At 41.4% G+C, this 27,314-nt stretch overlaps 1 protein-coding gene across 7 annotated transcripts in view; it reads left to right on the forward strand.

The window, feature by feature from the left end:
* The window catches only part of Per (period circadian regulator), a 34,243-nt gene extending 12,149 nt beyond the window's left edge, over window positions 1-22,094 (forward strand). For 2 of the 7 annotated variants that reach the window (XM_076786603.1, XM_076786606.1), the window contains exons 4-18: window positions 3,802-3,932; window positions 4,388-4,586; window positions 5,834-6,055; window positions 8,320-8,504; window positions 8,787-9,071; window positions 10,988-11,134; window positions 14,835-15,081; window positions 15,883-16,262; window positions 16,946-17,139; window positions 17,799-17,959; window positions 18,927-19,174; window positions 19,564-19,782; window positions 20,095-20,406; window positions 21,549-22,001; window positions 22,047-22,094. In XM_076786603.1, the coding sequence (XP_076642718.1) occupies window positions 3,802-3,932; window positions 4,388-4,586; window positions 5,834-6,055; window positions 8,320-8,504; window positions 8,787-9,071; window positions 10,988-11,134; window positions 14,835-15,081; window positions 15,883-16,262; window positions 16,946-17,139; window positions 17,799-17,959; window positions 18,927-19,174; window positions 19,564-19,782; window positions 20,095-20,406; window positions 21,549-21,662 (3,044 nt within the window). In that variant the 3' untranslated portion in view covers window positions 21,663-22,001; window positions 22,047-22,094. Of the gene's footprint in view, window positions 1-3,801; window positions 3,933-4,387; window positions 4,587-5,833; window positions 6,056-8,319; window positions 8,505-8,786; window positions 9,072-10,987; window positions 11,135-14,834; window positions 15,082-15,882; window positions 16,263-16,945; window positions 17,140-17,798; window positions 17,960-18,926; window positions 19,175-19,563; window positions 19,783-20,094; window positions 20,542-21,424; window positions 22,002-22,046 lie in introns of those variants that run through there. The other 5 variants (XM_076786604.1, XM_076786608.1, XM_076786607.1 and 2 more) reach the window with 5 other exon arrangements.
* The last annotated feature ends 5,220 nt before the right edge of the window (window positions 22,095-27,314 follow it).

A 27,314-nucleotide genomic window follows, 5' to 3' on the forward strand; every position in this document is an offset into this window, starting at 1 on the left:
TCGTGCATTCTTCCCTGCAGCTAGGTTTCGCTTACTATTGGGTTGTCCGGAAAGTTCGTGCCGATTTTTAAGAAAAACTCAAACGCAGTACATTTAAATTTCGATATACATTCATTGAATTATTATAAGTGCCATTTTGTTCCATAATCTTTCTCCATCTTTCACGCAACTTGCGTTTTTTATCGAAAAACTTTTAAATATGATTTTTTATGTCGACCAAAGAGTTTTTGTCATTATGGGAATTTTGTATTGACCTGAAGAGATGAAAATCTGAGGGTGTAATGTCTGGTTAATAGGGTGAATGGGGTAGCACATCCCAACCAAGTTCCAACGGCTTTTGGAAGAAAAAAGCATCAAATGCCTATAATGCACTCTGTTTCCTTCCATATTTAAGAGCGTATAAAACTAACAAAAATTAATGTATCCTAATCAAACTTTTTTCTAAAAATGCCTGAAATATCACTTTTTGGACTATGTACACATACCATTTATTTTTAATCATTCTGACATATTCAGACCTATCCTAATCCCACCTACAGAAAAACGGCACGAACTTTCCGGACAACCCAATATTTACACAGCTAAAGGCTTCCCGCCGCTCGCATCCCCACGAAACCCCTTCGAAAGTTGCCTTAGTCCGTCAGAAATCGAGGAAAATCGAAAATCGGTTCCGACTGCTTCCGGTCGAAATCGAACGTCGCTGGACTTGTCCGGATTGTGTTCTTGAACTCGTTCGAACAGAAACAAATGCGACGGAGCTCGACGATTCTCTCTCACCACGAACGCATTCTGTCGTCGTTACCCTGGCAATTAATCTCAGCTCTGACCGGAATTAGACGAGGTCTCGTGCATAACTATCTGCGCGCTGATTGTCGGAGTTGCAATCATGATTCCTGTGCCCGCGAATATCATTTGCGCGACCAGTCGGTTCTTGTAGAAACTAGACAACGCTCAGACGACTGTAGAAAAATGGTTTTTCTTATTTCCTCCTTACTTTTTGGAATTTTTAAAGTCTTTGAGGTCGAGAGAAGATTTACATAAAAAATTATTAATTAGAATTGAAACCGCGCAGTTCACACTGTCATCAATTTACAAAATGGAGCCCTCAGATTCCATACTAGGAGCAGAAGTAGCAAAACGCGGCAGCCAACCCCAAAATATTCTAAACATATTTCCGAACTATTGCGTTTACATAATCGGTAGGGACTATTCCGCGAACAAAGGGCCGATCGCTCTCTATTTCCCGAGCCCCTTCCTCTTTTTTTGCTCTCGGTTGGTCCAACTATAGCAATGGCGCGCGATGGATTCAGCCGTGTTTTATATAACATCGAGAAGCGCTACACCGATTTACGTAATTATTTACATAATTTTTAATAATCCATTATCGGGCGAACCGATTCTCACGTACAGGGCTTTTTTCGTCGGCCGTTACGAGCCGATCTGGACCTGATTCGATGATTACGAGCCTTGACGCGTTGCAGGAGCTGCAAACAGGATATGGCTGCCGCTGCGAGAATAGATCGGTTACGTAACGACGCGGAGACGCGTTGCTAGTTCGTTGCACGGCGAGCAACTACATACGTGCGTACGTTGCAAGAGTTTTCCCCTTCGATCAGCCAACACGTATACCGATAGAAACGAGACGAAACGACGCGACGCGACGCGACGCGACGCGACGGCGAGGCCCCGATACCATCAGTCGTGATAACACGCGCGTGTCCGAGCGACGCCGCAACGGTACACACCGGCCCATAATTAGCGAAACAGTACACCGAAAAACAAAAATTGCCTCGGTAGCACACCCCCGATGCGTCAATATGGCGTGCCTAACAGAGCTCAAGGTTGCTGCTGTACCATCCCTGACAGGAAGCGATCGATCGATATCGCGAATTTATTAAGAACAAAATATAGAATTTTAGGTTTTGAATCGTAAACCAAGTTCTCACTTTCTTTTTCAGTCCAACCCCCCATGCTTTCACCACTCATGTTCTTTTTATGACCAGCTGCTGTTGGGGTAACAGGTGTCCTTTGTCCCGGAAGTGCTTTGAATTGCTCTCTTTTGGTTTTATTTTTCTTTTTCTATGCGTACAGCACAGCGATCGTACACAACAGCTAGGTATTACAGGATGACTCACAGAACAGTTGTGGAAACGTTCGTGTAAAATGCTAAACAGGTCTACACGCGTCGGAATCTTTCCGCTTGCACGGCCACGTGCAGGAAGCATACACCTGGATGTGCTTGACTAGAATCATTATCTCAAAAAGTTAGTTTACGACCTGACCAATGTACTAAGAAAATATTATTGTATCAAATAGATGACAATATTTAATTCTGTTTAACTAGAATTCCTCGTGTGGTTGAGGTCTGGTTCAATGAACACGCGATATTTGTTGTAAGGATATTTATTTTAGAACGGAAAACTGACAGAGTGACGTCTGGAGTTCGTTGCCCCGTCGTGCATCGTCGAATTGGACTAAGGGAACATTCAATCTCCCCCCATTCTTTATCGATTCATTGCTCATGTCGCAGATTACGTTCCGCAGCACTGCTGAATCGACAAGATGGATTTCGAAAAGGAAACTACATACTAGTTGAATACATCTTACCTTCTGAACCGATTCAATTAACTCTAGACACTCATGTGTATTTTTCTTCATCAGTGTGGCAATCTAATACAGAAAAGTTAATAGTTTTTTCATGACAACGTATAACAAAAGAATGTGTCGTGAACTTAGAATATATTAAAGAAATAGTACTTGCAAATACATCTTTTTTAATCTAATGTGTAGAGTTCAGGAAAATTTAATTGAGTCCGAATCTTATAAACAATTCAAAGCTTTCATTGGTATTTTCCAAGAAATTTACATCAATTAATAATTAGGAAATAATAAGATTCTGACACGTCTAACAGGGTCGTATCACTTAGCTATTTTCGTTGCAAGTAGAAAGAACGAGCAATAGTCAGACATACTACTGAAATGTGTACGGCTAACGTTCGAGCTTGATTTTCTTGAAAACTAAGTTTCACGCAAAAAATTCTACAGTTTTGATTTGTTTTGTGATTTAGAATCCGTTTCTATATGTTTAACCTGTTTTAAGAATTAGAGTAGTTTTATTTTTTTAAATGAAACGCTCGATGCATGGACAAATGACAAGATAGAGTCTGAAATTCTTTTTAAACCATTAAAAATTTGGCTATACTTATTGCGCATAATTTTCATCTTCAATCCGCTGATCATTCTGGTTTTGTAAATATACTTTACTTTGTAATTGCTCGTTTTCAATAGCTCTTTTGAATCTATAATTTACTATTGTTTAGAATAGGCAAAAATGGCTTTATTTATAGGAAAAATTTAAATGATCAAGAAGCGAGGTACAGAACCCATTTCACTAGTTGATACACGAGACAGTATGAAGAAAAAGTCCTGTGATCATTTGATAAATCTTGTAGAATCTACAATGTAGATTGTATAATCGATCTTGTCTGTTTGGGAGAGCTATAGATACACATTCTTTGGACGAATATAAAATAAAATTACAATCTACTGCCCGTAAATAAAATTAGAATCTGCCTATTTTTCTCAGAATATGTAAGTGGAGCCTATGGTTCCTAGGACAAACTTTGTCCTATTTCCCAAAATAAATTAAACGTCCTGTTTTACGTATCCGGAACGTCCACGAAATGTGTGCGAGAACGTAATCGCGCTTCTTGCGTGCGAGACCTGTCGGCAAAGCACGGACAGGTGTATCCGGAAGAAACGTAATGTAACGACGAGAATTTTTGTTAGGCGTTACACAAGAAGAAGTAACGACTGTAGAATTGGTGGATGCAACGGATCCCGGGGAGCACAACGGCGACACCGTCACCGATCCGGAAGCAGGACTTGCTTCCCGTACAAATCCGCTGGATGACTCCACCTCTCAAGCCAACGTTAGTATTTATCGGAACAGTAACTGGGGAAACCAAACACGGACCAACATGGCTAAACCAGATAACTGTGGTGGAAGGCACACGTAGAGACAGAGATTATGTCAATCGAGACACTCGCTCGATCTCGTGGTCGATCGGGGCTCTCCTTTCCAAGAAGGTCCTGGATCGGACATGTCCGCGCCACCGATTTACAATTCTTAGTTAATTCAACAATTTACAAGAGTATTTTTCTTTCTTCGTTGCATTACGCTCCGCACACAGCGAAAGAGGTTAATTTAACAATAAAGCTACGTCCCAACAACGAAATAGATTGTCGAGATTTCGTTTTGTCTTGACAATAATCTCTGCTGGCGTGGATTCAGTGTCATCCACGTGCCAATACCGGTTATATGGTTTATTTGCCAGCGCGTGTCCGCCGCGAGCCAGATCTGACGCATTTGTCTTGTATCCTATAGGAGGGATTTTGCGCGGTGATCTCGATGCATGACGGCCTCGTGTTGTACACAACTCCCTCGATATGCACAGCTCTAGGCTATCCCAAGGACGCGTGGATTGGCCGATCGTTCATCGATTATGTCCATCCTAAGGATAAGGGGACGTTCGCTGATCAGATCACCAGCGGAATCGTCTCGCCGCACGAAGACAGACCGAAAGGTACCAATTACCTAATTGTCGAAATACGATATATTTTTTAGTATACTGACGGTCAAAATTGAGGGACCTCCAAATTTCACGTGAAAAATTAAACTGTAATATTGTTTAATTATTTACTGTACTATTGTTGTAAACTAGAATATTGTTTAGTTGTAGTACTGTTTAACCCTTTGGCTACGGCACTCTCTACCTTAAAGCATTTAGCTATGCCGACGATCGAATGACAATCGTTGTGACTGGCTAAAATAGTTGACAATTAAATTATTGCTGCAACAAAAGTAAGAATCGCATGGTTCAAATGTTCAAACATTTAAAACTCAGTCATTTTAGTATAATCAAAGAGACAATGTGGTTACTCATTAAAATTTCTGGGGCGTATATAATGTATACCCACGCTTTTGTATAGTATATTAATAGCCCCATGAGAGTATATATATATATATGCCATTCAAATGCATTAATAGCCCTGTGGGAATATATATATATATATGCCTTTCATGTGCATGAATAGACCTGTGAGAGTATATATACACCTGTCGTATATATTAATAGTCCTATGACAGCATATATATAAATAACGCCTTTAGTAATCAAAGGGCTAATATTAGCAACAAATAGTACCATCAACATGTCTATTGCCATACTAGGAACATGTTTATTTTGAATTTATACAAAACTTCATTGCTGAGCTTACATCAATGATAAGTTAAACAACAAACAGTACCACTGGCACCTTTTTAACACCCCCGTAATTGATCAATAATTTTTGAATGGTAAAGCCAGACATTGTTTATGTTAAATGTGAATTGGACAATGATTTGTGTATAAGATATCTACGAACATATACAGAGATAGAATAATGACATATACAGAGATAGAACAATGGTGCAATAAAATAAAAATTAGAGGAAGGTTAAAATTATTTATTAAAGAGTTACGATGCCGATACAGTGAATTCTCGATATATGTCAATTGTCATCCAGGAGACATACTCGAGCCCTGTTATGTTTACACTCACGGGGTACACCTCACGGTAGTGGGGATAATGGCGCGATGTTTATCATCTAGGCCTCGGCGACATATATAGAGAAATCACTGTACCTTATTTGCTGAATTTATTTATTCATTCACACCGTCAATATGAACATTGTGAACTAATTAATTACCGTTTGTCTCTATAACTTCTTTACGTTTGCTTGTACGTTTACAAACGTTGTGTCCAACAGCACGCCTGTAATTGTTCTCAGGTATCAATGGCAGAAGAGCGAGTTTGTTTTGCGGACTGAGAAAATATTCGAAATTTGCGGTCCACCAAGCAACCGGTCAGCATATGGAGGCAAGATCGAATTTGTACCTACCGTTTCACTTGACATTATCGTTCCGAGACTTTCGGGACCGGGCGACGGAGCAACAACACAAAGCCATGTTCCTGGTGGTCACTGCCCAACCTGTTCATTCTGCATATAAAGGTAGTACGGTTGAAGATCCTCGAGAAGAGCCGACTGACAAAAAGATTCGATCGATTCCAATTTCTTACATCGAGTTCCGTAGAAGGTGAATCTGTTCCGTGTCTTTGTTCAACAAATTGTTGAAAATCGTTAGCCTCGAGAACGGATGAAATCGAGTCGTTTCGTTAGTCTAATCTACTCGACGACACTATATGACTCGGTGGTTTCCATGGCGACATGCCTTATACAGAAGGTAATTTGTAATATTAAATTAGAATTGTTTACTCGGAAACCGCGACGATGTTGATAGTCTCATCTTTGTCGTTTACTCATTTATTCGTTTTCTTGTCATCTGGCCAGTTTTTCGTTTTCGTTCAGTTTGGAGACCACTGTTTCGATTATTCATTTAAATCAGAACAATTGTAAGAAGCGCAACTCGCATCATCATTTTCCATCGAGATAGATGATACAGCTTTACCATGCTTTGCTTGTTGGTAACTGTCACCGGTATCTCATCGTTCACGTCACTCGAATGGCAGAGCTGCTCAACATGCCTGTTAGCGGGCAAGAGGGCCCGCCGATGCCCGCGTGCACAGCTACGGGCAAGTGTCTCAGCGGAGTGGGGATAGGCCGAAGCGTAGCCACGTAGCTGTGACAGATGCATGCAGCCTTGCCCGCAGGGGGCGTGGCTTCGTGCCCGCCGTTCTGTGTACGCAGCGTCGCCAGATCAAGACTTGTTCCCCCACTCTAATTTCCCTTTCCACCGCGCTTCCGTCGCGGCCCGGTCACGTGACGTGCTCCGGTACTGGCAGAGAGAGGGGGTAACTTTTTCCCCTCGATTCGCGTTCCCTCCCCTAATCTGGCGACGTTGATGCTCAGGGCAAGAAGATCTCGTACGTTTTCACTTTAACTCGTCGCTATGCCCGATTAAACCTTCGAATAGATGCATAAACGATCCATTATGCGTCCTCTATGAATAAACAATGCGACGCGTCAAAGTGAATTGGAGACGTACGCGAGTTACTTAACTGCTTCCGTTTCCTCAGCTAGCATAGTTCTCTACCTAACGCTTCGTTCTTCCCTTGCTCTGGCATTAACGCTTACACTTGGAAAAGCACAATCCACAATCATTTCTTCTATGTTTATTCGTTTCATTTGTTTGTCTAGTTCTAGAGCGATTTAGGGTTGACTTCCGTTAGCGCTCGTTGGATCAAGACATTCTATCGTTTACTCGAAAGTATTGATTTGCACTGTTCTCCGTTCACAATTAAAATTACAATCGTTGATAAATTCATTGATAAATTCATTGACAGATAAAGAAAATGTTTCACGTTTCTTGCTGTGTTGTTTTATGAAACTGAATTTCACGATTCAATATAAACCTTCAATACGACCATGGTTTCGGACATTCCCTTTTGAACTGTTGCTCTGCTGGATTTCTGATCTCTTTCTAGCTCATCATATTTTTACTACGTAGTAACTTTTTATTTAAAATTATTGCGGTGCGTATACGTATTAGTCGCAGTACTATTAATATAGTACAGTAGCATTAATAACCCCTTTCGTGCTTCGATCGTTCTGCGTTAATCATACCGCGCTGGAAAATTACAATTCACACCAGTCAAATCAGTACAGTGATTTCTCTATATATGTCGCCAAGGCCTGGATGGTAAACGTCGCGGAGTTATCCCCACTACCGGGGGGTATACCCCGCGAGGGGCCACGGAGTGTAAACATAACACACGGCTCGGGTATGTCTCCTGGACGATACACGACGCTGGCATGACCCGTGTTGTTGACATATATCGAGAACTCGCTGTATAGCGTTTCGCTGATTAAGAATACTCGCGTTTCAAATTCGTGTCCATTGGGCGCTAACTGTAGTCAGCCTGTAGAGTGCTATACTAGATAGAGAGAGCTACAGAGAAGCCTGTTGAAAGGTTCGCATGGAAGAATGACTGAAACCAGGTCATTCGGTTATAATCTAAAAATTCTTTTTTTCACAAGGTGTCGTGCAAAATGTAATGTGTTATACGAAACGAATAAGGTGCGTATAAAGCAGACGGAAAGAGAGCGAGAGCGAGAGACCGAGAGAAAGACAGAGAACAAAACAAAAAAAAAAAGGAAAAAACGTAAATCGCGCGCGCAGGCTTTTCTGGGAAGTGTTGTAGCTTTTTTTATGCTTTTAACGCGTGCCATTCTAAAGACTAAAAAACTTTCATTACAAAGGAACCGCCTGGCAGGAGAGAGAATGACCCCGACCTTGTTATTATCGTTATCCGCAGCGCCAGAAGAAACAATAATATCTTCGATATTCACGACCCGCCACACCGCGACGTGCCACCTATCCCATGTTGATCCCGACGTAGTTCAATACTTTGGATACCTACCTCAGGATATGGTTGGCCGTTCGCTGTTTGACTTCTACCATCCCGAGGATCTGCCTTTCATCAAAGACATCTATGAGACTGTGAGCATGCGCCCCAGAAACAAACAAACAAAAAAAAAAAACAAAAGCAAACAAACTGTTTATAGGCTTCGGTATACGATAGGTGTGAATGATAGAACAAAAAAAAATATATATATATATATAGAGTCGAGAGAACGAAAGAAATACGAGTAATCAGCCGAGAAAGTGCGAGCAAGCGAATCCCGAGAGCGTCGAACGACAAATAACAAAAATATTTCATTCGCTTCTTCTGTTCCCCTTCCCCCCTTGATTATTCATACTTATACGTGTATCGTTGAACAGGTGATCAGGCTCGAAGGTGCCTCCTTCAGATCGAAACCCTACAGGTTCGGAGTGCAGAACGGTAGCCACGTCGTCCTCGAAACCGAGTGGTCGTCCTTTATCAATCCCTGGACGAAAAAACTAGAGTTTGTCGTAGGTCAACACAGAGTACTGAAGGGCCCGGCGAATCCCGATATATTCCGCGTGCCGAGCGCTACCGAGTTCGGTAAGCTGGTCAACATTAGCGAGGAGGTGATCAAAGAGTCCAAGATCATACAAGGGGAAATACGTACGCTTCTCGACGAGGTACGTCTTCCACCGATCAGATCCTTCCCCCCTGATCCAGCGGTGTAGTTAAGCGCAATATTGTCTAGGTCGTGTATGTCGACGATTTAGAGTCCTTTCGAAAAGGTAAACTCATAGTACCGTGGCGTTCTGCGATTATTCACCTGTGTTTTAATTACCGATGAGATTAAGCGCGTCGTACGCTGCATCAAAAATCGTTTAAACAGTGAATTCTCGATATATGTCAAGAACACGGGTCTTGCCAGCGACGAGTATCGCACAGGAGACATACCCGAGCCGTGTGCTATGTTTACACTTCGTGGCCCCTCACGGGGTATAGCCCGCGGTAGTGGGGATGCGCGACGCTTACCATCCAGACCTGGGGACATATATAGAGAAATCACTGTATTGTCTGTAAGCACTTTTGAACATGATTCATGGTGATAGGTAAGCTGTTCGATGCCTGCTTTTGGGTCTATGATGTTCAGAAAAGGGAATAGTTTTACACACATTCGTTTATTAACACGTTGAGCTTCGTCTAGCTTTAGAAATTTATCGTTTTTATTCATAATATTGTTACTTTAAACGAACTTCATTAGGATTTCACTGTGATTAACGTAGAGGTATAAATGTGTATTGAAATTAATTTTTTTTTTGGCTTCACAAGCGGTTCAGAATTTTCAGAGAACTGGTTCCAATTGTTAGCTATTTATATTGCATTAATTGTAGAATACTATTGTAGAATTAATGAGTGTGTGAAGCTTACAGATTTCCGTAAGAAATTTTTAATAATCGAAAACAAAAAATGAATTCTAACAAAAAATTGTTTCTTTAACCATCAATCAGCTAGAATTGTTATGTTCGTTACACCGAACTTGGTCTCATCACTGTCCGATATTGAACGCCACGAAACTATTGTGAATGCACGTTTTAGATATATGGTCCACGTATCACGTAATACAAACATAATACCTCGGAGGGGATGTGCGGATACCCGAAATTTCGGGTCGGGAGGTGTCGGGTAATTTATAGAATTTAGACGACATAACTTGAGTCTGATTACTTCGAGGACCTAAGTGAGATCAAATTTGGAGACTTCATGTAAGAAAATTCTTGTGTTCTCTATTCTCCTACTTCGTGATCACCGAGGAGATTAAACCTGATCACTTCTCGGCCCGATCTGAACCAGAAAAATCTCTAGCGACTGCGAACCTGAAGTAAAAACAAATTCGCGTTTATTTAGTACCATACAGCAGAACCTTGATTAACCCTGCACGAGAAATACAGTGTTTACTCTATATATGTCCCGAATTCCTAGCCGATAAAAGTCCCAGAACTATCCATGGGGCCGTGAAGAGACCTCGGTCGTCGAGGAGTGTAACATAATCGGTGCGAGACCAGCAGACTACTATTAACCCAATAACAAAACTTCCTTATTTTCATTATTTCCTATTCTCACGATTCTGCATTTCTACGTTCGGCGTGGATCAAAGAATAGCATCTCCTGGTCGATATATGTCCCCGGCTAGACCCGTGTTTTGGACATATATAGAGTAGACACTGTACTGATCAATCAGATAATATAATTTTTTCTCTACAGTCTCTGGAGTTATTATCGAATCTTTTTCGAATATTATTTATACAATCAAGGTCCTGCTGTGCATCTAATAATTGCTTGATTTCAATCAGGAGTTTAAGTACTCGCGTGTGTCGTTGCTCATGACACAGGAAGCATAACGCGAAGAAGAACGTGTTTAAGAAAAGTATCGTGAACACTAGCCAGAGCACATGATAAATGTAATTGACAAGCTCAAACGGGACAGGAAAGATAATTAGGTCCTGTATAGCGATAACCGAGCGAAACTCTTAATTCCCGGCCAATGTGTCCGCTCAATCCCCAACGTTTTTCTCTTTTGTTCTATCGTACGTCTGCGCAGAACATCCAAAGAAAGTCAGATATAGCGGAGCTCGACGTGTCAAAAAGGTGCAAGGACCTCGCGTCCTTCATGGAAAATCTGCTCCAGGAGACGAGGGCACCCGGTCTTGGCAAAGATGTGCTCGCTGCCGACGAGAGGAGTTTTTCGGTGACTATTAGCTACGTTTTAGTATCGCCGACACTTTATTCTGCTAGTAGTTACGCTATGACGCGCTCTGGTGGTATGCTACGTGAAAGAAAGTATACTTAATTCTCCTATACGTACATATATTTCTCCCACGTTCCGCTTGTGACGAGTCAACGTGGAAGGTATCCGATCTTATTGCTATGTAGATTTGACGTTCGTAGTTTCTGACGATTGCGTTTTCGTATCGATACCCGTTCACTGATGTTCTCGATCTCGATCTCCTTTTCTATACTAGACCTTGCCTGGAACGTCCTTGATATTCGCATAAAATCCGCAGAGTAAGGCTCAACTTTAGATTTAAGAGCATTGAACTTTTTTCCGAATCCTTTCTCTAGAATTATACTGTGCGCCTCATAATTGTGTTAGCGAGAACAACACGAACGGTATCGTGCTGAAAGTGCACAGGAGCCGACGGCATAGGAAAAAAGAAATTTGCGACACTTGTTAGCGAATTCTTTTCATTTGGAAATAATAATAATGTTTGATACACTTCGTGGCACCAAAAAGCGAGTTACGAATGACTGGCGATCGATAGTGATCGTGGGGTGGTTCTGTCGATGCAGGTCGCAAGAATTTCTTTTTTCTTTGCTGGACCGGTCTGAAAAGCATGGCGTAAGTAGAGTATAATCGACTTAGATGGAAGACGGGGAAATATTCTAGGCTGATATATTTGTTCAGGAGGCAACCAAAAGTTTGACTACCTTTTTGCTACTCTCGTTTTTCAAGTAAACTGAATGAATTCGTCGAAGAACGAAAAAACGAAACTCTGGTTGCTCCCTACGGATATACGGCCGTAGAATGTCTTAGATGATAATGGGAAAACTATGGGTGCAAGGTGAGTAAAAGGTACACGGCAATTGATTATACATTTTACAGCCTGGTGTCACGATCTAACCGGATGGTTGTCTCGCAAAAGTAACTCTCTGTAGCCACACATTTCTCACAAGTTAGAGTAATTCACGCACCGTAATTTCTTACGTGGCTAGTCGTAAGTAAGCACTAATTTAAACAAAAAAAAAATAATAGAAGGGAAAGAGAGAGAGAGAGAGAGAGAGAGAGAGAGAGAGAGGGAGGGGGAAAACAATGAGAACGAAAACAAAAGAGAAAAAACAAAATATAAACAATCTACTAAGTTGTGTTGTACTCTTAGACACGGACGGAGGACAAATTAAGAATTGTGTAGGTCCACTGATGGATAGCGTTAATTTCAAAACCTTGTAAGGACGTTGGTGGGTACGTCTTATTTATCTTTTCTTTTCATTCAATATTATTATCCGTTAAACTTTGCTGGATCAGAAGTGAAAATCCAAGAAAACCTTTCCGTTAAGTCAACCTCCATTGCAACAGTTTGGAACATACTGTACTGTACTGAAAGATGTCGGTAGACCGTGGAAAACTGAGAAGTGTATCGCAGAGAAAAACGAATGTAGATAATGGTATTCGTCGTTGTGATCGGTAACTTCGAACTTCTGCGATCGACGAAGTCAATGCATCGACGGACCTTCTCGGAGATCATTTGATACGAGATCCGATCTCGCTGTATAGCAGTGCTGGGCACGGTCGGGGCCCCTCAAACGCTTTTTTCCCCCACCAACCTCTCTTTCACGCAGCGCGCACATTCGTCGCGTTCCTTTGCGGAAGGGGAAAGCGGGGCGCTATGGTGGGGATGGTTTTGCCTCAATTGAGGCAAACGTGCCCAAAACTGCTCTACAGTCTCTATCGAATTGATTACGGCACTGACAGAGAGAACAGAGGAGAATATCGCTTCTTGATTCGACCGTGCTGCTGTTTCTTCTCAAAGTTTGCACGCATCCCTTGCCAACCGAGGATTCGCTCGTCTTCGAACACTTTTCCATTTTCTCGATGAGTCGTGGCATGCGACTTCGTTTTTATAGTTTCTCGGGGTGTCTAGGCAATATTCTTCTCCGTCGCCTTTTCCTCAGACAACTTCTTTCTTCGTCTACGCCACGTCTCCAAAGTGTCTCTTCGTCGAGGCTCTTTGATATTCGTAACGATGCAATGTTAGTAAACAGAGTACTTGATGCTTGTCCGGAAATTGATTGTAAAGTTTCTCTACAAATTTTATAACGAGTCTCTATCGTTCTAAAAGAATATTTAAAGTTCTCCATGTACAGTGATTTCTCTATATGTGTCGCCGTGTGTGTAAACATAACACGGCTCGGGTATGTCTACTGGACGATACACGACGCCGGCAAGACCCGTGTTGTTGACATATATGGAGAATTCACTGTAATTCTACATTTTGTAATTTACTGAAATCCATCGCGTGCAACGCGTCCGTTGGTGTACAGAGTGTTTCCGAAATCGTGGTACGGGGTTGGAACGAAAGTTCGTAGTGATTTTTAAATTAAAATTCGAAGATCAAATTGAGATATTTGTTCATAGGTTTATTCGATCGCATGATAAGTTACCTAAAAAATGTCAAGAAGTGATAAAACAGAACGAGGAATCTGTTATCGAATAAATCTGTGAATAAATTTCTTAATGTTAATTTTCTAAATGGAGAAAGTATAGTCTCCATATTTTGACAATAAACTTCCGTAAATTATAAAAAAATTACAATCATTTCCGGACAACCGGTTTGTCGAAAAGTTTTATGTTTCTTGGGTCTTTAATCTGACTCGTAGCGATGTCGAGCTAATTAACACCGGGAATTAAGTTAATTCCGGGAATTAACTCGGTAACAAATCTTTTTTTGCTGCACCGCAGACGTAGAAACGATAGAACTTTTCGACAAACGCGTTACAACAGGAGTAGGTGCGATGTTCTAGTCCGCGGACAAGAAACGATCAGGATGCTACAAGAGTATTTGTAAATTATTGCAATACGACGTTCGTGAACAGAGATCTGTGCGTGTCTCTTTACTTACAAGGTTTTGAAACTAACGAAACGGAGCGAGAGGGCGAGAATGGCGGACAGAGTGTGCTCGAACGTGTACGAATGATGCTCGCATTATAGAATTTCGACGATGAAATCTTTCGTCTATCATTCTACCTTGACCGGTTATGGATTTGTCGTTGGTGTAGATCTTCGATACGAACACGTCTCTCGGTGTGCATTCGCAATCGAATGACACGTAATGGACGGTGAACGATTTTCAGCACGATGTCGAAATTGATCGATTTTTATCGATATTCGGACATTCGCTTGTTGACTCTTCGCCGAGGTGTCGAAACACCATTCGAGGAAAGCTGTACAGGGAAGCGAATGTGAATGATGAACGCGTGGGTGGGGATAGTTGGACGGGCAAATAATGGACTTTGATAGGACGTTGTCGCAGGCCTGGGAAAAATGAATAAGTTGTTCAACTGGTCGCTCGTGCGCTGTAAATATTGCATTTTTGCGGTGGCAAGTCTTCGCGTTCGCCGACTCACACACGCGCTCGCATTATCCCCTTGCATCACACACGTAACCATTTTGTTTTCGGTTTTTTTAACCGCCGACACCTGTTTCGGTTGGCCCGCGAACAGCCTAACAATACTGAACCGAGTAGTTACAGCAATATCTTTTCGTAACCGCGCGACGCGCGCGCGCGCGCTCGTGCCCCCCTAACGCAACGCAACGCAAATATGCAAAACAACTGACAGTGACGAAAATCATGTGACAACTCATTCTAAGTCGCTACAATATACTTGTGAAGGGATCACGCAATCCCTTGTTACAGGAGCACGACAGCGTGATGCTCGGTGAGATATCGCCCCATCACGAGTACTACGACAGTAAATCCTCGACCGAGACACCCCCGAGCTACAATCAGCTCAACTACAATGAGAATATCGAAAGATTCTTTAAGAGCAAACCGCCGGTCACCACCATGTACGGCAGCGACGAGGAGAATATCAATTCCAGCAACGACGAGGGTGGAAAGACCAGCCCGAATTCAGCCGGTAAGAACCTTCTCCTGAATCAATTGTTTTCATTAGATCTCCAAAATTCGATGTCCGAACTCTTCGCAAACAATTTTCTATAACTATCCTTGCAGTCCACTAAAAATATTTCGATGATGGCAAAAGTTTTTGTCAGATTGTAACGAAAATTGATCTTCAACGTTGCTGAAAAAATTGTGTCACCAATATAGGACTGATGTGGCAGTCAAAGTGCTAATGTTCATCCATTTTTATTTTACATTTTAATTCCGTCAATTGCGTTTTATTCGTAACCTCGTGTAATCTGTATTCGCTGTTATACTTATCACTTGACCGCGGATCTTTATGGAAAATAAAAATCATCCAAATCTATCGTAAGAAACCGAAGTTAAATGGAAACGTATTTTCTGTTTTAATCGTCTTAAAATGTCGAAAATAGTATAACACTGTCTTCGAATTGTTCTAATCTCTTTTCAATTTTGTGTTGCATCTCCCAATATTTGGCGTATCCAGTGTCGCCAGATCGAGTCTCGTCCCCCCCACTCTAACTTCCCCTTCTACCGTGCTATTCCCCACGCTTCCGCCGCGACCCCGGTCACGTGACGCGTCCCTATCGCGCATACTCCGGTACTGGCAGAGAGGGGGTAACTCTTTCCCCTCGATTCGTGCTGCCTCCCCTCATCTGGCGACACTGGGTGTATCTAAAGATGGTAACCTTGAAGGATCGACGGAGTAAAATCGATTAGAAAAGAATAAATAAATGTGTATCGTTGAAATTCGTTGAATGAGACAGATATTGCTACGTAATGATGTTATCGGCAGCAAGGAAATGCATGTCGCCGATAAACGGAAGCGGTGCGAGCGGCAGCGGTAGCGCGGAGAATCTCAGCAGCGGTTCGAACAATCAGACAAGTTCGGCGAGCAGAGGCAACACCTCGAACACCGCCAGCAACACCACCACCACGGAAAGTTTCAAGCCTCCGACGCTGACCGAGTCGCTACTCAATCGCCATAACGAGGACATGGAGAAACTGATGATGCAGAAACACCGTGAACTCCGTTCCAGTATCAAGAACAGCGACAAGCTGAAAGATTCGCGGATCAAGACCGAGAAAATGTCGGACCCGAACGCCCATTTCATCAATCAAGGTCACGGGGTGAAGAGAAGTGGAAGTCACAGCTGGGAGGGAGATAGTTTTAAAGTTAGTAAACGTTATGCCCTTTATAACAATGTGATGCGATTACTAGATTGCTAGATTCTTTTTAGTGACAATGACAATTATTATTTTTACCATAATATTCAGTCGAAATAAATTTTATTCACACCGCGGGTTTGCATAAGGATCCGCAGCCTAATAATAGCAGAAATTACTTAAAACTAGTATAACAACAGTCTTTTTTTTTGTAACTTGTGCCGATTTCACAGGGAGGAAGTAATTGTTCGCGAAAAGATAAGTTGAAAATGTAGAATAAAATTTGCATGTTCGAGGTTTTCCATTTTTACGAAAACTAACTAAATGCAGGTGTACTTGAGAAATTTTTTGTAATTAGACTTTCTAGAAAACGAGGTTTTCATTCTACTATCAGAAACTGCGAAGCAGCCATAATAAATAGTGCACGAAGTGCGCAACCATAATCGCTTTGATCTCGTTTTATCAGTTCTTTATCTCGTCATCATGCTTTACTCTCTGATCTCTGTTTTTACCAGTTAATTTACAACAAGCATTGAATAAAGAGAATATTAAGACTTTTGTGAAAATTAAATAGAAATTGTATCATTTTTTATTGCTTTTATACTACCGTGAGTTTCGAGGTCATATACGTTGCAAATGTGCAGTGACTCGTTAATTTATGATGATTAATTTGTGTGGTATTGTTGTACCAGATTTCGAAGCACGAAGAGATGTCGAGAACGAGCACCGCGGGTCCATTCCCTACCAACGTCACTACGACGGTGGCAAGCATGAGTCTCGATCAATCAACAGTTATTCAAACAGGTGGTAACATAAACCTGTGGCAACCTTTGTCGGTTACCGTGCCGCCTCCGCCGCCTGCTCAGCCAAGCAACGTGCTACCAAAGTGAGTTCACCTTCATTATGAAAAGAAGACTGAAAAGTCATTTCAACTTTCAGGCAAAATTAGAATAATGATATTTTACACTGAGGACAGATTTGGTTTGAAATTGTGATCGTAATAGAAGAAAGAACACGTTTTCTGAGATGGAGTACAGTCAAACCTGTTTTTGTAGATAGGGACCGCATAAAAGAAACCACACAAAAAAAAATATTCAGAAATTTCATAAATAGCTGTAACAAATAATTTTTTACGACATGTTAAAGAAAATCTTTTTTATGCGGTGGAGAGGGACCGCATAAAAGAAAGTCTCACTTGGAAAATATGTCAAAGATTTACGAAACGGCGAGAAAGTGCTTTCGAAACAAAATAAATAATTAAATTACACATGGAAACATTTAAAAAAATTTAATTTCTCATTTTAAACATGGAGAAATTTTCAAAATGCACATAACTCAATACTACTCGTAGTCCAAAACGCGCATCTTCTTGTGATGAGAACATTACAAGGGTGTTACAATGACAACACCGTTGGCATTCATGTACCGCATAAAAGAAAATCGCACAAAAAAGAATCGCATAGAAAAGGACCGCACAAAAACAGGTTTGACTGTATTCATAAATTGTCGAAGTATCTATCGGATAATGATTCTGTTAATTTCTAGTGCCAATTTACAAGCAATACCCAGGATACCAGTACTGCCGTCGGTGATTCCAGTATACTATGTTCCTGTTCCACAAACCAACGATCCCACAATTGTACCGTCCATGCAGGAGAAGCTCAGCCCACCCCAATCAATGCAACAGCCACAAATCAATCCTTACAGTATGTACATTCTTCTTCAACGGATGAGTTTAGAATAGAGTACAGAAAGGAGGAAGTGGCAGAGAGAAGTAAGAAATATAGCGAAAAGGAAAACGCTTGCTCAGAGGACAGTTAAGAAGCAAGCCGACCGACCAATTACTGCAAAAGATTACGCAAAGATACTGTAGTACAGTGAATTTTCGATATATGTCCACAACATTGGTGTTATGTTTACACTCCTCGGTGCCCAAGGCCTCTCGAGCTTCGTAGCACGGGCTACACCCCGCGGTAGTGGGGATAATTCCGCGACGTTTATCACCCAGGCCTCGGCGACATATATAGAGAAATCAAGGTATAACTAAACTGCAGATGTCTGTGCAAGTTTCCATTTTCAGACACAAGCTTTGAGAAGACGAAACCGAACTTATTTTCAGTGAGTTGGCAGAGCCTTAAATTCTGTTAAACATCGCGTTGAAATTGTTTAAAAAGTTGCACAAGAGATTCGCAGTCTAGTTACAGCAAAATACAAAAACATTGCTGCGATCAGCATACCCGACACTTGCAAAAGTTGTTCTGTTTCTTAACTGTCATCCTGAAGTGTATACAAGCTATGATCCATAAACTTGAAGTCATATAAACTGCTTGTGAGAATGCTTTCATATTTGAGCGAAGCAGTAGCAGATTTTATGGATTTATGGCAGCAATGGATGAGTGAAAAAACAAAACAGATGCTGGAAGAATTTGAGAATATCGTTACTGTTAAAGTCATCGACATAATAAAATTGTTGAAAGACTGATTGACCTCGAAAATTTCTATAAAAATTCGCAGTAATAGTTGTTGCTCCCGAGAGCTACGTTCCTGCTACGCAAGACTTCGAACTTTCGATTGTTTTTCTTGCTCGTCCTTTGGCAATTCACAAGTTTGCGTAGGAAAAGAAAAGGTTCTAAACGGAACGAGACGATCGAGCGTGTAAAATGAATTTTACAGTGTTCGTGCCGGTGTCGTATGTGACGACAACGATGGCCGGGGTGATTTGCCCTCCCGTGCTCGGTGGCCCACCAGCAGGCATGATGTACAGGCCTTTCGTGACCCCAGAACTGACCCCGGTTGCACGCGAAACCAACAACCAGTCTGTCGTTGACAAGTGTTTGGAACGAAAACGACCGGCGAGCCAAGCGACAAGCGTCAAGGCAGAACCAGGCAGCACCATGGCGATGTCCGAGTCCTCGAAAAAAGTACATTCACATATTAATCAAGCAATCATGAAACTAATGGTCAAGGAAGATTCCCTTTAGACAAAAACCCACGCGGAATAAGAAAAATTGATTTTATAATATTGGAATAAAAAAGAGAAGATTTATTATAGCAAGTTGCCCACTCGAGAACAAAGTCAAGTCGCATAGGTACGAAATACGGCGAAAGCCTGTCTCGAGCCTACGCCTTATATCGGAATAAAACTTTAGACCGTAACCACCCAAAGAAACGTTTAACATTAATTTTCATTACCATAAGCAAGTTTCGTGGAAGGGGTGCAGATAACCATTACTTTTTTAATACCTTGTCCAGCTTGACCATCGAACAATCCCCGTCGCTTTTATCATAATGGAAGTTAAATCTCAATTAGGTACTATCACCCGGCGAGCTGTTTTCGTCTTGCGTAAGCATGGACGGGGGATGCTCCAGCCTGGTGGATACTCCGACGCCAGTCAATCAGAAAGTGCACAAACAGAATGATTACAACGTCGACGAATCGAGCTCGTCGAGCTTCTACAGCAGCTTCCTGTACAAGAGCAGCGATAGCAGCTGCAACCCGGACCAAAAACCCACGGAGTACCTGCCTGAGGTGAGTTGAGGCTTAGCTAAAATGGACCCTATAGTGTTTACACCATATAAAGTAAATTCTCGATATATGTCAAAATACCCGTGTTATGTTTACACTCCTCGAGGCCTCTCGAGCTTCGTGGCCCCTCACGGGGTATAGCAAATACCTGGCTGGTAAAGTTCCGGGTTGTACTGTTCTCCATCCAATAATTATATTGTTAAGAAAAGAAATGTCCTATATAGCTCCTGCGTGTTACAATTAATGCAGACAATTTTTATTCTGCACGCTATTTGTGCACGGGCAATTAATATCATCAGGGTCGTTCGTTTTCAGGAGAACACGAAGCAGCATCACGGTAAGCGAAGAAAAGAGCCGCCCTGGCTCGAAGGAGTCCAGTTAACACCGGAACTGATATACGAGTACCAAATACATCCGAAGACAATGAGCGAAGTACTCCAAGCCGACATGGATGCCTTAAAAAATTTCAATCAGCCCTTGTTGGTGAACGATCAGCTGGGTCAGCTGTACCTGGACCTGGAGGTCGAAGGATTCGAAACGAAGCTCGTCCTCGAGGACGGTATAACCTCCAGCGGAAGCGACAGCGGGAGCAGCAACGGAAGTTGGACGGCAGGGACGATGTCGCAGGTAAAGCACAGTATAAAAAGTTTCATGATAAGTCTCGCGTAACATTATATCTATATATTCATTTATTTTACAACAATTGTACATATCTATATATTTTTTATTACTGACGAAGAATAGAAGCATACAATATTACACGATTTCTTTGTTGTTCATACACCTCGACAATTTCAACATTCAGTTTCAGTTGTGAAGTCAACAGTATTCGCGTCATGGTCACTTACAATCATACGTGGAGGTTTCCCAGTAATTCAAAGATACATTTGCCACTTGTTTCGATCAGACACAGATAAATAGTGCTCCTCAGGAGCCAAGGGTAGTCACGTGACTTTTGCAGAGTCAGCAGGTCGGTAACTGCTACATAATTTCCGTTCACAGCCTTCAGTCACTGACTTAAGATCCGTCTTGGTCCTGATCCGACGGGTCTTAAGTCTGTGACTAAACTTGTCACATTCTTTGCTCTGTATTATCGACGTTATGAATTCTGAAGCAGAAACGTGCTTCAAGTTTTTCGCTTTATTTCGCAGAGAATCAAGACAAAATATAGCTCAATTTGTAGCAGGAGATATTTTCTAGCGCGCGCCACTCTCGATTTCATCCAGAAAACTGATTCAATGGCATAAAAATGCTTGGATTCCACGGCACGCGCATCATCAATTTTTGGCCTACTTCTAACGCTTACATTACCAAATATCCGCATAATCTCGGCAGCTCATGACCAGCGCGCGCTAGATCGAAGCTTTCTCTTTCGAATGATCCCGAAAAATATTCTCATATAAGGACGAAAAGTTGTGGCACGTAAAACCATTTTTCGCCTATTTTTGTCGGTAACCTGGTCACTCTACCTTATCGCGAATCTACAGAGTATTGGCTCTCAAATGTACGTTTTTACAAAAATAATATCGGGAAAAGCTAATGTCGTAACATTTACGGACAGAGACGAATCATACAACCTCATTCAGCATGGTTCCCCATAAACAGAAAATGTCTAATTTTGTGCCCCGTTTATTGGTTACTCAAGATGGACAGACTCTTTTGCAACCAACCGATACATCCACGCGATAGTACCGGAAACGATATTATCCGTTTCGAAAGTTGATGATAGAGAGGCGGTTCGTACTAAACGGGCAGGATGTTGTTTCCAGCAAAAGCATGGGACCAGAATGGTGAAGTACGGTAAACTTGTGATGATACACGAGGAGAACGCGCCGTTGCCGCCAACACCGCCGCCGCAAACCGTGCCGTGCCAGCAGTTATAGGATCAATGTTGTGACGACCAATTCGTGACGAGACGCTGTGTTCAGGTTCGAAAGTGTCGCCTGCGATGTCGCGCTTCGAACTTCTGTCTGGCGATTCAATTGCAATTGGCCGCTGCGTACAAATCCGACACCGTTTGAACTGTTTCACAACATTCTCCGGCTGTTATCACCTTCGCATTTTCCACTTCGGGGCAGTTAAAATGGACCGCGTCCCGCATGTGCAACTTCGCATTTATCCCTTTTTTTTTTAATTTTCAAATACAATTTTAGTTGCTCGGTAAGACGTACAGTGTTTACTCGATATATGTCTCGAACGCCTAGCCGATAAAAGTCGTAGAAGTATCCCCACTGCCGCGGGGTGTACCCCGTGAGGGGCGAAGAGAGAGACTTCGGTCGCCGCGGAGTGTAAGATCGCGTGGATCAAAGAGTAGTCGACGATATATGTCATTTTGGACAAATATCGAATGAACACTGTATCTATATATTGGATCGTTCTGTTTTTCACTCCGGGTTCGTTGTTGATTGTCATCGGACCGCGGGCGTCGATGCGAAGTCACGTATTTATAAACTAATCGTCTGAAACCAGGATAGAAAATGAAAAAATTCACGAGACCTTTTTGTTTCTCGGTCGCCTGCATACTCATAGTTTTCACAGGAGCATCGTGTCCGCGGTCCGATCGCTCGCGTCCACGCGTTTCGTACTGTCACACCTTGAGGCACGCGAGCCGAAACAATACGCGACGACCGTTTCCCTGAGAATTCCGGAAAGGAGTTGAACATGTACACTTTATCTGTCCCGGAGCGCGGTCTCCCTGTCATCGTACAGTCAATTTACGCATTTAGAGATAGGTTAGGTGATAAGAAATCGAGAATTAGTCGGTTAAGACGTTTCAGTTCCTTTTTCCTCCTCGAAACAAAACTCGTCGGTCGCGGTTCAGCGCCTCCGGCGACGGTATTCATGCGAGTCGATTATGCCGGTGTGAACTTTTGGAGGCATGCTCGAACAACCCGATTGACGTAGGAAAAAAATATATACAGGGTGTCCCGAAAATGTCGGAAAATCCTGAGGTGATTTGAAGTAACTTTTTCCTTAGCGAAAATTTCCGCCACAGCTTTGTTCCGGAGTTATTAATGAAAAACACGGACCAATCAGAGCGCAGCTACAGCGGACGGACTCTGGCTCGGCCAACGGCGACGCCACGCTCGGCAGGACCTGTCCCCAAGCCGGAATCCCTTCGCTATAGCGGCGCTCTGATTGGTCCGTGTTTTCCGTTAATAACTCCTTAACGAAGCCGAAGCGAAAATTTCCGCTAAGGAAAAAGTTACTTCAAATGATCTCGGAAACCACCTCTTTTAAGGTTGTCCGACATTTTGGGACACCCTGTATAATCCAGTAGAACGTACCACGTATTTCGGTATTTTCTAGGCCGTGATATTAAATACCGTTGAATTTGTTTTAACGTCGGTTGCAACATTTTGTAATAAAAAGTACAGTTTAGTAGTTGAAGAAATCAAGGCGACCTTTAATTTTTGGTCGAAAAAAAATGTTTTTTGGCATTTTTTATGTTGAAATTTGTGGAGGCGTAAATACAAAATTACCTTTTTTACCGGAACATTTGCTCGTCCAAAATTTACTTGACAAATTAAATTCACTTTGTGCCAGATTTTCCGCTCAAATCCACACTGCGCGATGTTGACGTCCGCCTGATTGTTTCCGTGTTTCTTTTCATTTCAACGGTACGTTCTTCCCACGCAACACGATCGACGGATCCTCATTGTTCACACAAAGCGCGTTGTCTGTCGGCCGCACAACGTTTTAATATAGACCTCAGGGAAATGAGCGTTTACGGCGACGAAATTAGTCGACCAATGCAACTTTATTGCCTGGAGAATCGATTCTTTGTTAGCCTATTGTAGGAGCCTCGCCGAATATCATCTATTCCACTTTTCAGCCGATTTAGAATCGAATAGGGGAACTTGTCGATATCGTATCGCTCGAGAAAACGTTAGATCCTCGGGGAAATTTGGTACGCTTTTTTACGAATGATAAAGCGACATTTTGTTTTAAAATTATTTAATATGTTTTCGAAGGAAATATTTAAAAAATGTCCAAAAGATTTTCATAACTGTAATCTCTTCACTCGAAATAGTAAAATTTGATTTGCGGCTGATAAAAACGTGAAAGTAAAATAAGTTCTACTTTGAAGACGATAGAGGTCGCTTAAAAGTGTCTTTTAAATGTAGGCTCAGGTATTAAAAATCTTGTGCAGTCTCTATTTAAACCTTTACGGCTCTGTTACCTTTTGTTTATTTATTCTCTTCTCAATCGAGTTCAATTTCACTTTGAGGTTCTTCGAATGCAATAGGAACCGTAAATCGCACAGGGTGATTTAAGAAACTGTATAGTAGCGCCATTTTGGAAACTTTACGAAATGAGTATTAGAACTTAATATTTGCTTAACACGCGAATAATATATAAGTGATGGACAATATAGAAGGTTTAATTAATATACGGAAAAATATAATTGAGATATTTTTGAAAATGGTATTCCACTATTGATAAAAGTTACATCAATGCCTGCTTGATTTTTTAAAATTCAAGTTATAGAAAACGTGGGCGATTCGTTGCCTTTGAAGGAACGGTTGTATTATAGAACAGACTGTAGATACTATATTTATCGTTAGATATAGCGTATAATAAATAATAAGAAATTAGTTCGCGGAGTACGGTTTTGGTGACCAGTGCGCATTTGGCAACTTTCCCCTAATTAATACCCTAACTTGCAAAGTTCTTGCAAGTTATTATTGAGGTGACAACATGAAACGAACGAAAGCATGTTTACTCTATATATGTCCCAAATGCCTAGCCGATAAAAGTCCCAGATCTATCCTCACTACCGCGGGGTACTTTTCTACGTTCGGCGTGGATCACAGGGAATAGTATCTCCTGGCCGATATATGTCCCTGGCTAGTCCCGTGTTTTGGACATGTATCGAGTAAACACTGCAATGCAGAAGAAAATGGAACTTCACGCGGAACCTGATTGCATTTGGTAGACACAAATTCGTTTGACCGAAGTAAATGCGACATAAGTACTTCGAAATAGGACCAAAAACGATGAGGTTGCTCAGCTTCAAACTCTGTTAAACGTTCAATGATAAACATTGACGGTTTTGTAAAGGAAGAAGGCGAAGAGTGAATTTAATAATGGTCTCCAAAGGTTGTTACACGTTTTTAGTCCTCCAGTGGACCCTAGTCTTTTCAGATCTGTCAAATGAAAATGTCACGCGAGCGTTACTTCGACTGTTCGAAAAAAAAATTTTTTAAAAATTCATCTTTTCGAAACATCATTTTGTCTTTTCGCCGTGAAACAGAACTGAAAAGGTTACTTGAAGGAGAAACGTCCTGGAACCTTGAACGTTAGCATTTATACGATCCGAAAGTATTTTATATACTATTTGCTTGTACAAAGAACATATTTACAATTAATTGACATTGCGTACAAGTGTCGAGCGATTCGGAAGCAGCGAGTAGTATTTTGTATACCTACCAGTGAACCGCGAATAACCCTTCGTAATCAGACCAGTTCGTCGAGTTGTCCGCCGCCATGTTTCTTATATAATTAGAACGAACAGCAATGCCTTCAATTTTATAACTTCTGCAAGGACGAAGATACTTCGATGCACGAATATCCGAAACATTGCTCGAGTCTTTCTCTTTTGCTTGCCAGTTTCATTTTTTCACATAGTTGCATCCCTTCACTATACATTCCCCTTCAACAATTGATAAATTTTTCGAAATCGTCACAAGAGATTTAACCATCTTGCGCACTTCGTCACTTTATCGCAGTCCTTTCCGAATGTTGGCTGAAACTGTCCCTTTAATTTAAGGGATTACAGTGCCTACTCTATATGTGTCCCAAACGCCTAGCCGATAAAAGTCCCAGAACTATCCCCACTCGAGAAGCTCGAGAGACCTCGATCGCCGCGGAGTGTAAGGTCGCTTGAATCAAAGAATAGTATCTCCTGGCCGATATATGTCCCTGGCTAGACCCGTGTTTCGGACATTTATCGAGTAAACGCTGTGTAGCTAGCGTGTTCTCTGTTGCCGTACGCGCATCGAGACCCCGTTTTCAGGCCAAGTGATATTTTTGTCATTGATAAATAAAGTGCAAGAAAACAATTGTTGGTATCACTATTACAAGCGAAAAAATAGGTAATTTTTACATACGTATTAAACTCTATAACGTCTACCGTTTGTGGTACACGCGGCCTGAAAATGACATCTCAAGGACGCGGTTGAATGACCGAAAACACAAGATGGCCGATTCCTTTGTGGTTAATCTTCGAAACCGATCGTTCTCGATGAGAACTTACAGCGAAGAGTCGCAATTAGGTGAGCAAAATAAAACTAAAATTAAGAGAGTGAGGACCGAGTTTTTGGGTTCCTGTTGTAAAAAGATCTTGATTTTTATAGTAATCGTGGTAGTCGTTGCTTTTCATTCGACTCGCGTAGATCGGAACCGGAAACGATTCGTTTTCCTCGTCCTGAAAAAGATCGTGATCTAGTCTGCGTTGTATAAAATGGTCGGAGCGAATGTTCAGGGCTTCGTGTAGAAACCGATGTTGTTTTTTTAGAGGAGGAACGACGGTAAAACGAACAATGGGAGAAGAACCTCCTCTCGGTCGTTTCTACATGAAATCTTAACAACAGACTTCGGAATTATCTTAATTAATTAATTTTCTATTACTATCTACGATACGTCACACGTGCGAACTATTTTGATACCTTTTTTTAAGGGGGCTCAGTAATGTGAATAGAACAAAAAAAAAAGAAAAAAATACAGCTTGTTTAGAATTTGATCTGAGAAAAATCGAATTACCTCGGATACTCGCTTGAAAGTTTGCAACTGTGTGTACAAATTGTAAATCGACACGTGCATGTGTACATTGTTTTCGAGAATACTTGATCATCTGTTCGACGAACGGAAAGGTTAGGCTCTCGAAAGATTGCAAGTATTGTGACTGATGAAATATTTTTTAAGTATAGTGGCGCCGAGCTGATAAACAAACAGCTTCGGAGAGATAAATTTTTATATTTCATACGTAGACACTTTTACATTTCAATAGTTATAATACCTGTACATTAGTAACTTGTACGAGCGTGATTATTATTTAACCGAAACCAGATTAGAGAAAGTGTTGGTATCAGGGAAAGAAGAAGACTAATCAACTATTTTCCTAAAGAAATTTTTATACTTTTGATATCGTTTTATACTTTATAGTGATCGTAGAATCTACTTATGTTCATCGAGAATGTCTCAACAGGCAGTATTTATTTATACAGCGGCTTATATTTTTTTAAACTATCACGAACGTTTACATAAGAACGTTGATTTGATATACGGGAAGTTTCGTTGTAATTATAACTACGAATTTGGATATCGTTAGTAGTAAAATTCGAAATACGTTGTATTTTTGCATTGCCCTCTTAAACAAACTGTTATTATCGCGTACAACTCGACACATTGCAATGTCGTCTTAGTAATAACTATTTTTAGTGCTGAAACGCCTAGACTCTTTAATAACCATCACTGTCGTTGTATTTAATTTGTAATTACTATTTAGAGCTATTTTTAGCTTTTTTATAGAC

Source organism: Halictus rubicundus, chromosome 4, assembly GCF_050948215.1.
Source record: "Halictus rubicundus isolate RS-2024b chromosome 4, iyHalRubi1_principal, whole genome shotgun sequence".
In the NCBI taxonomy this organism is placed as follows: Eukaryota; Metazoa; Arthropoda; class Insecta; order Hymenoptera; family Halictidae; genus Halictus; species Halictus rubicundus.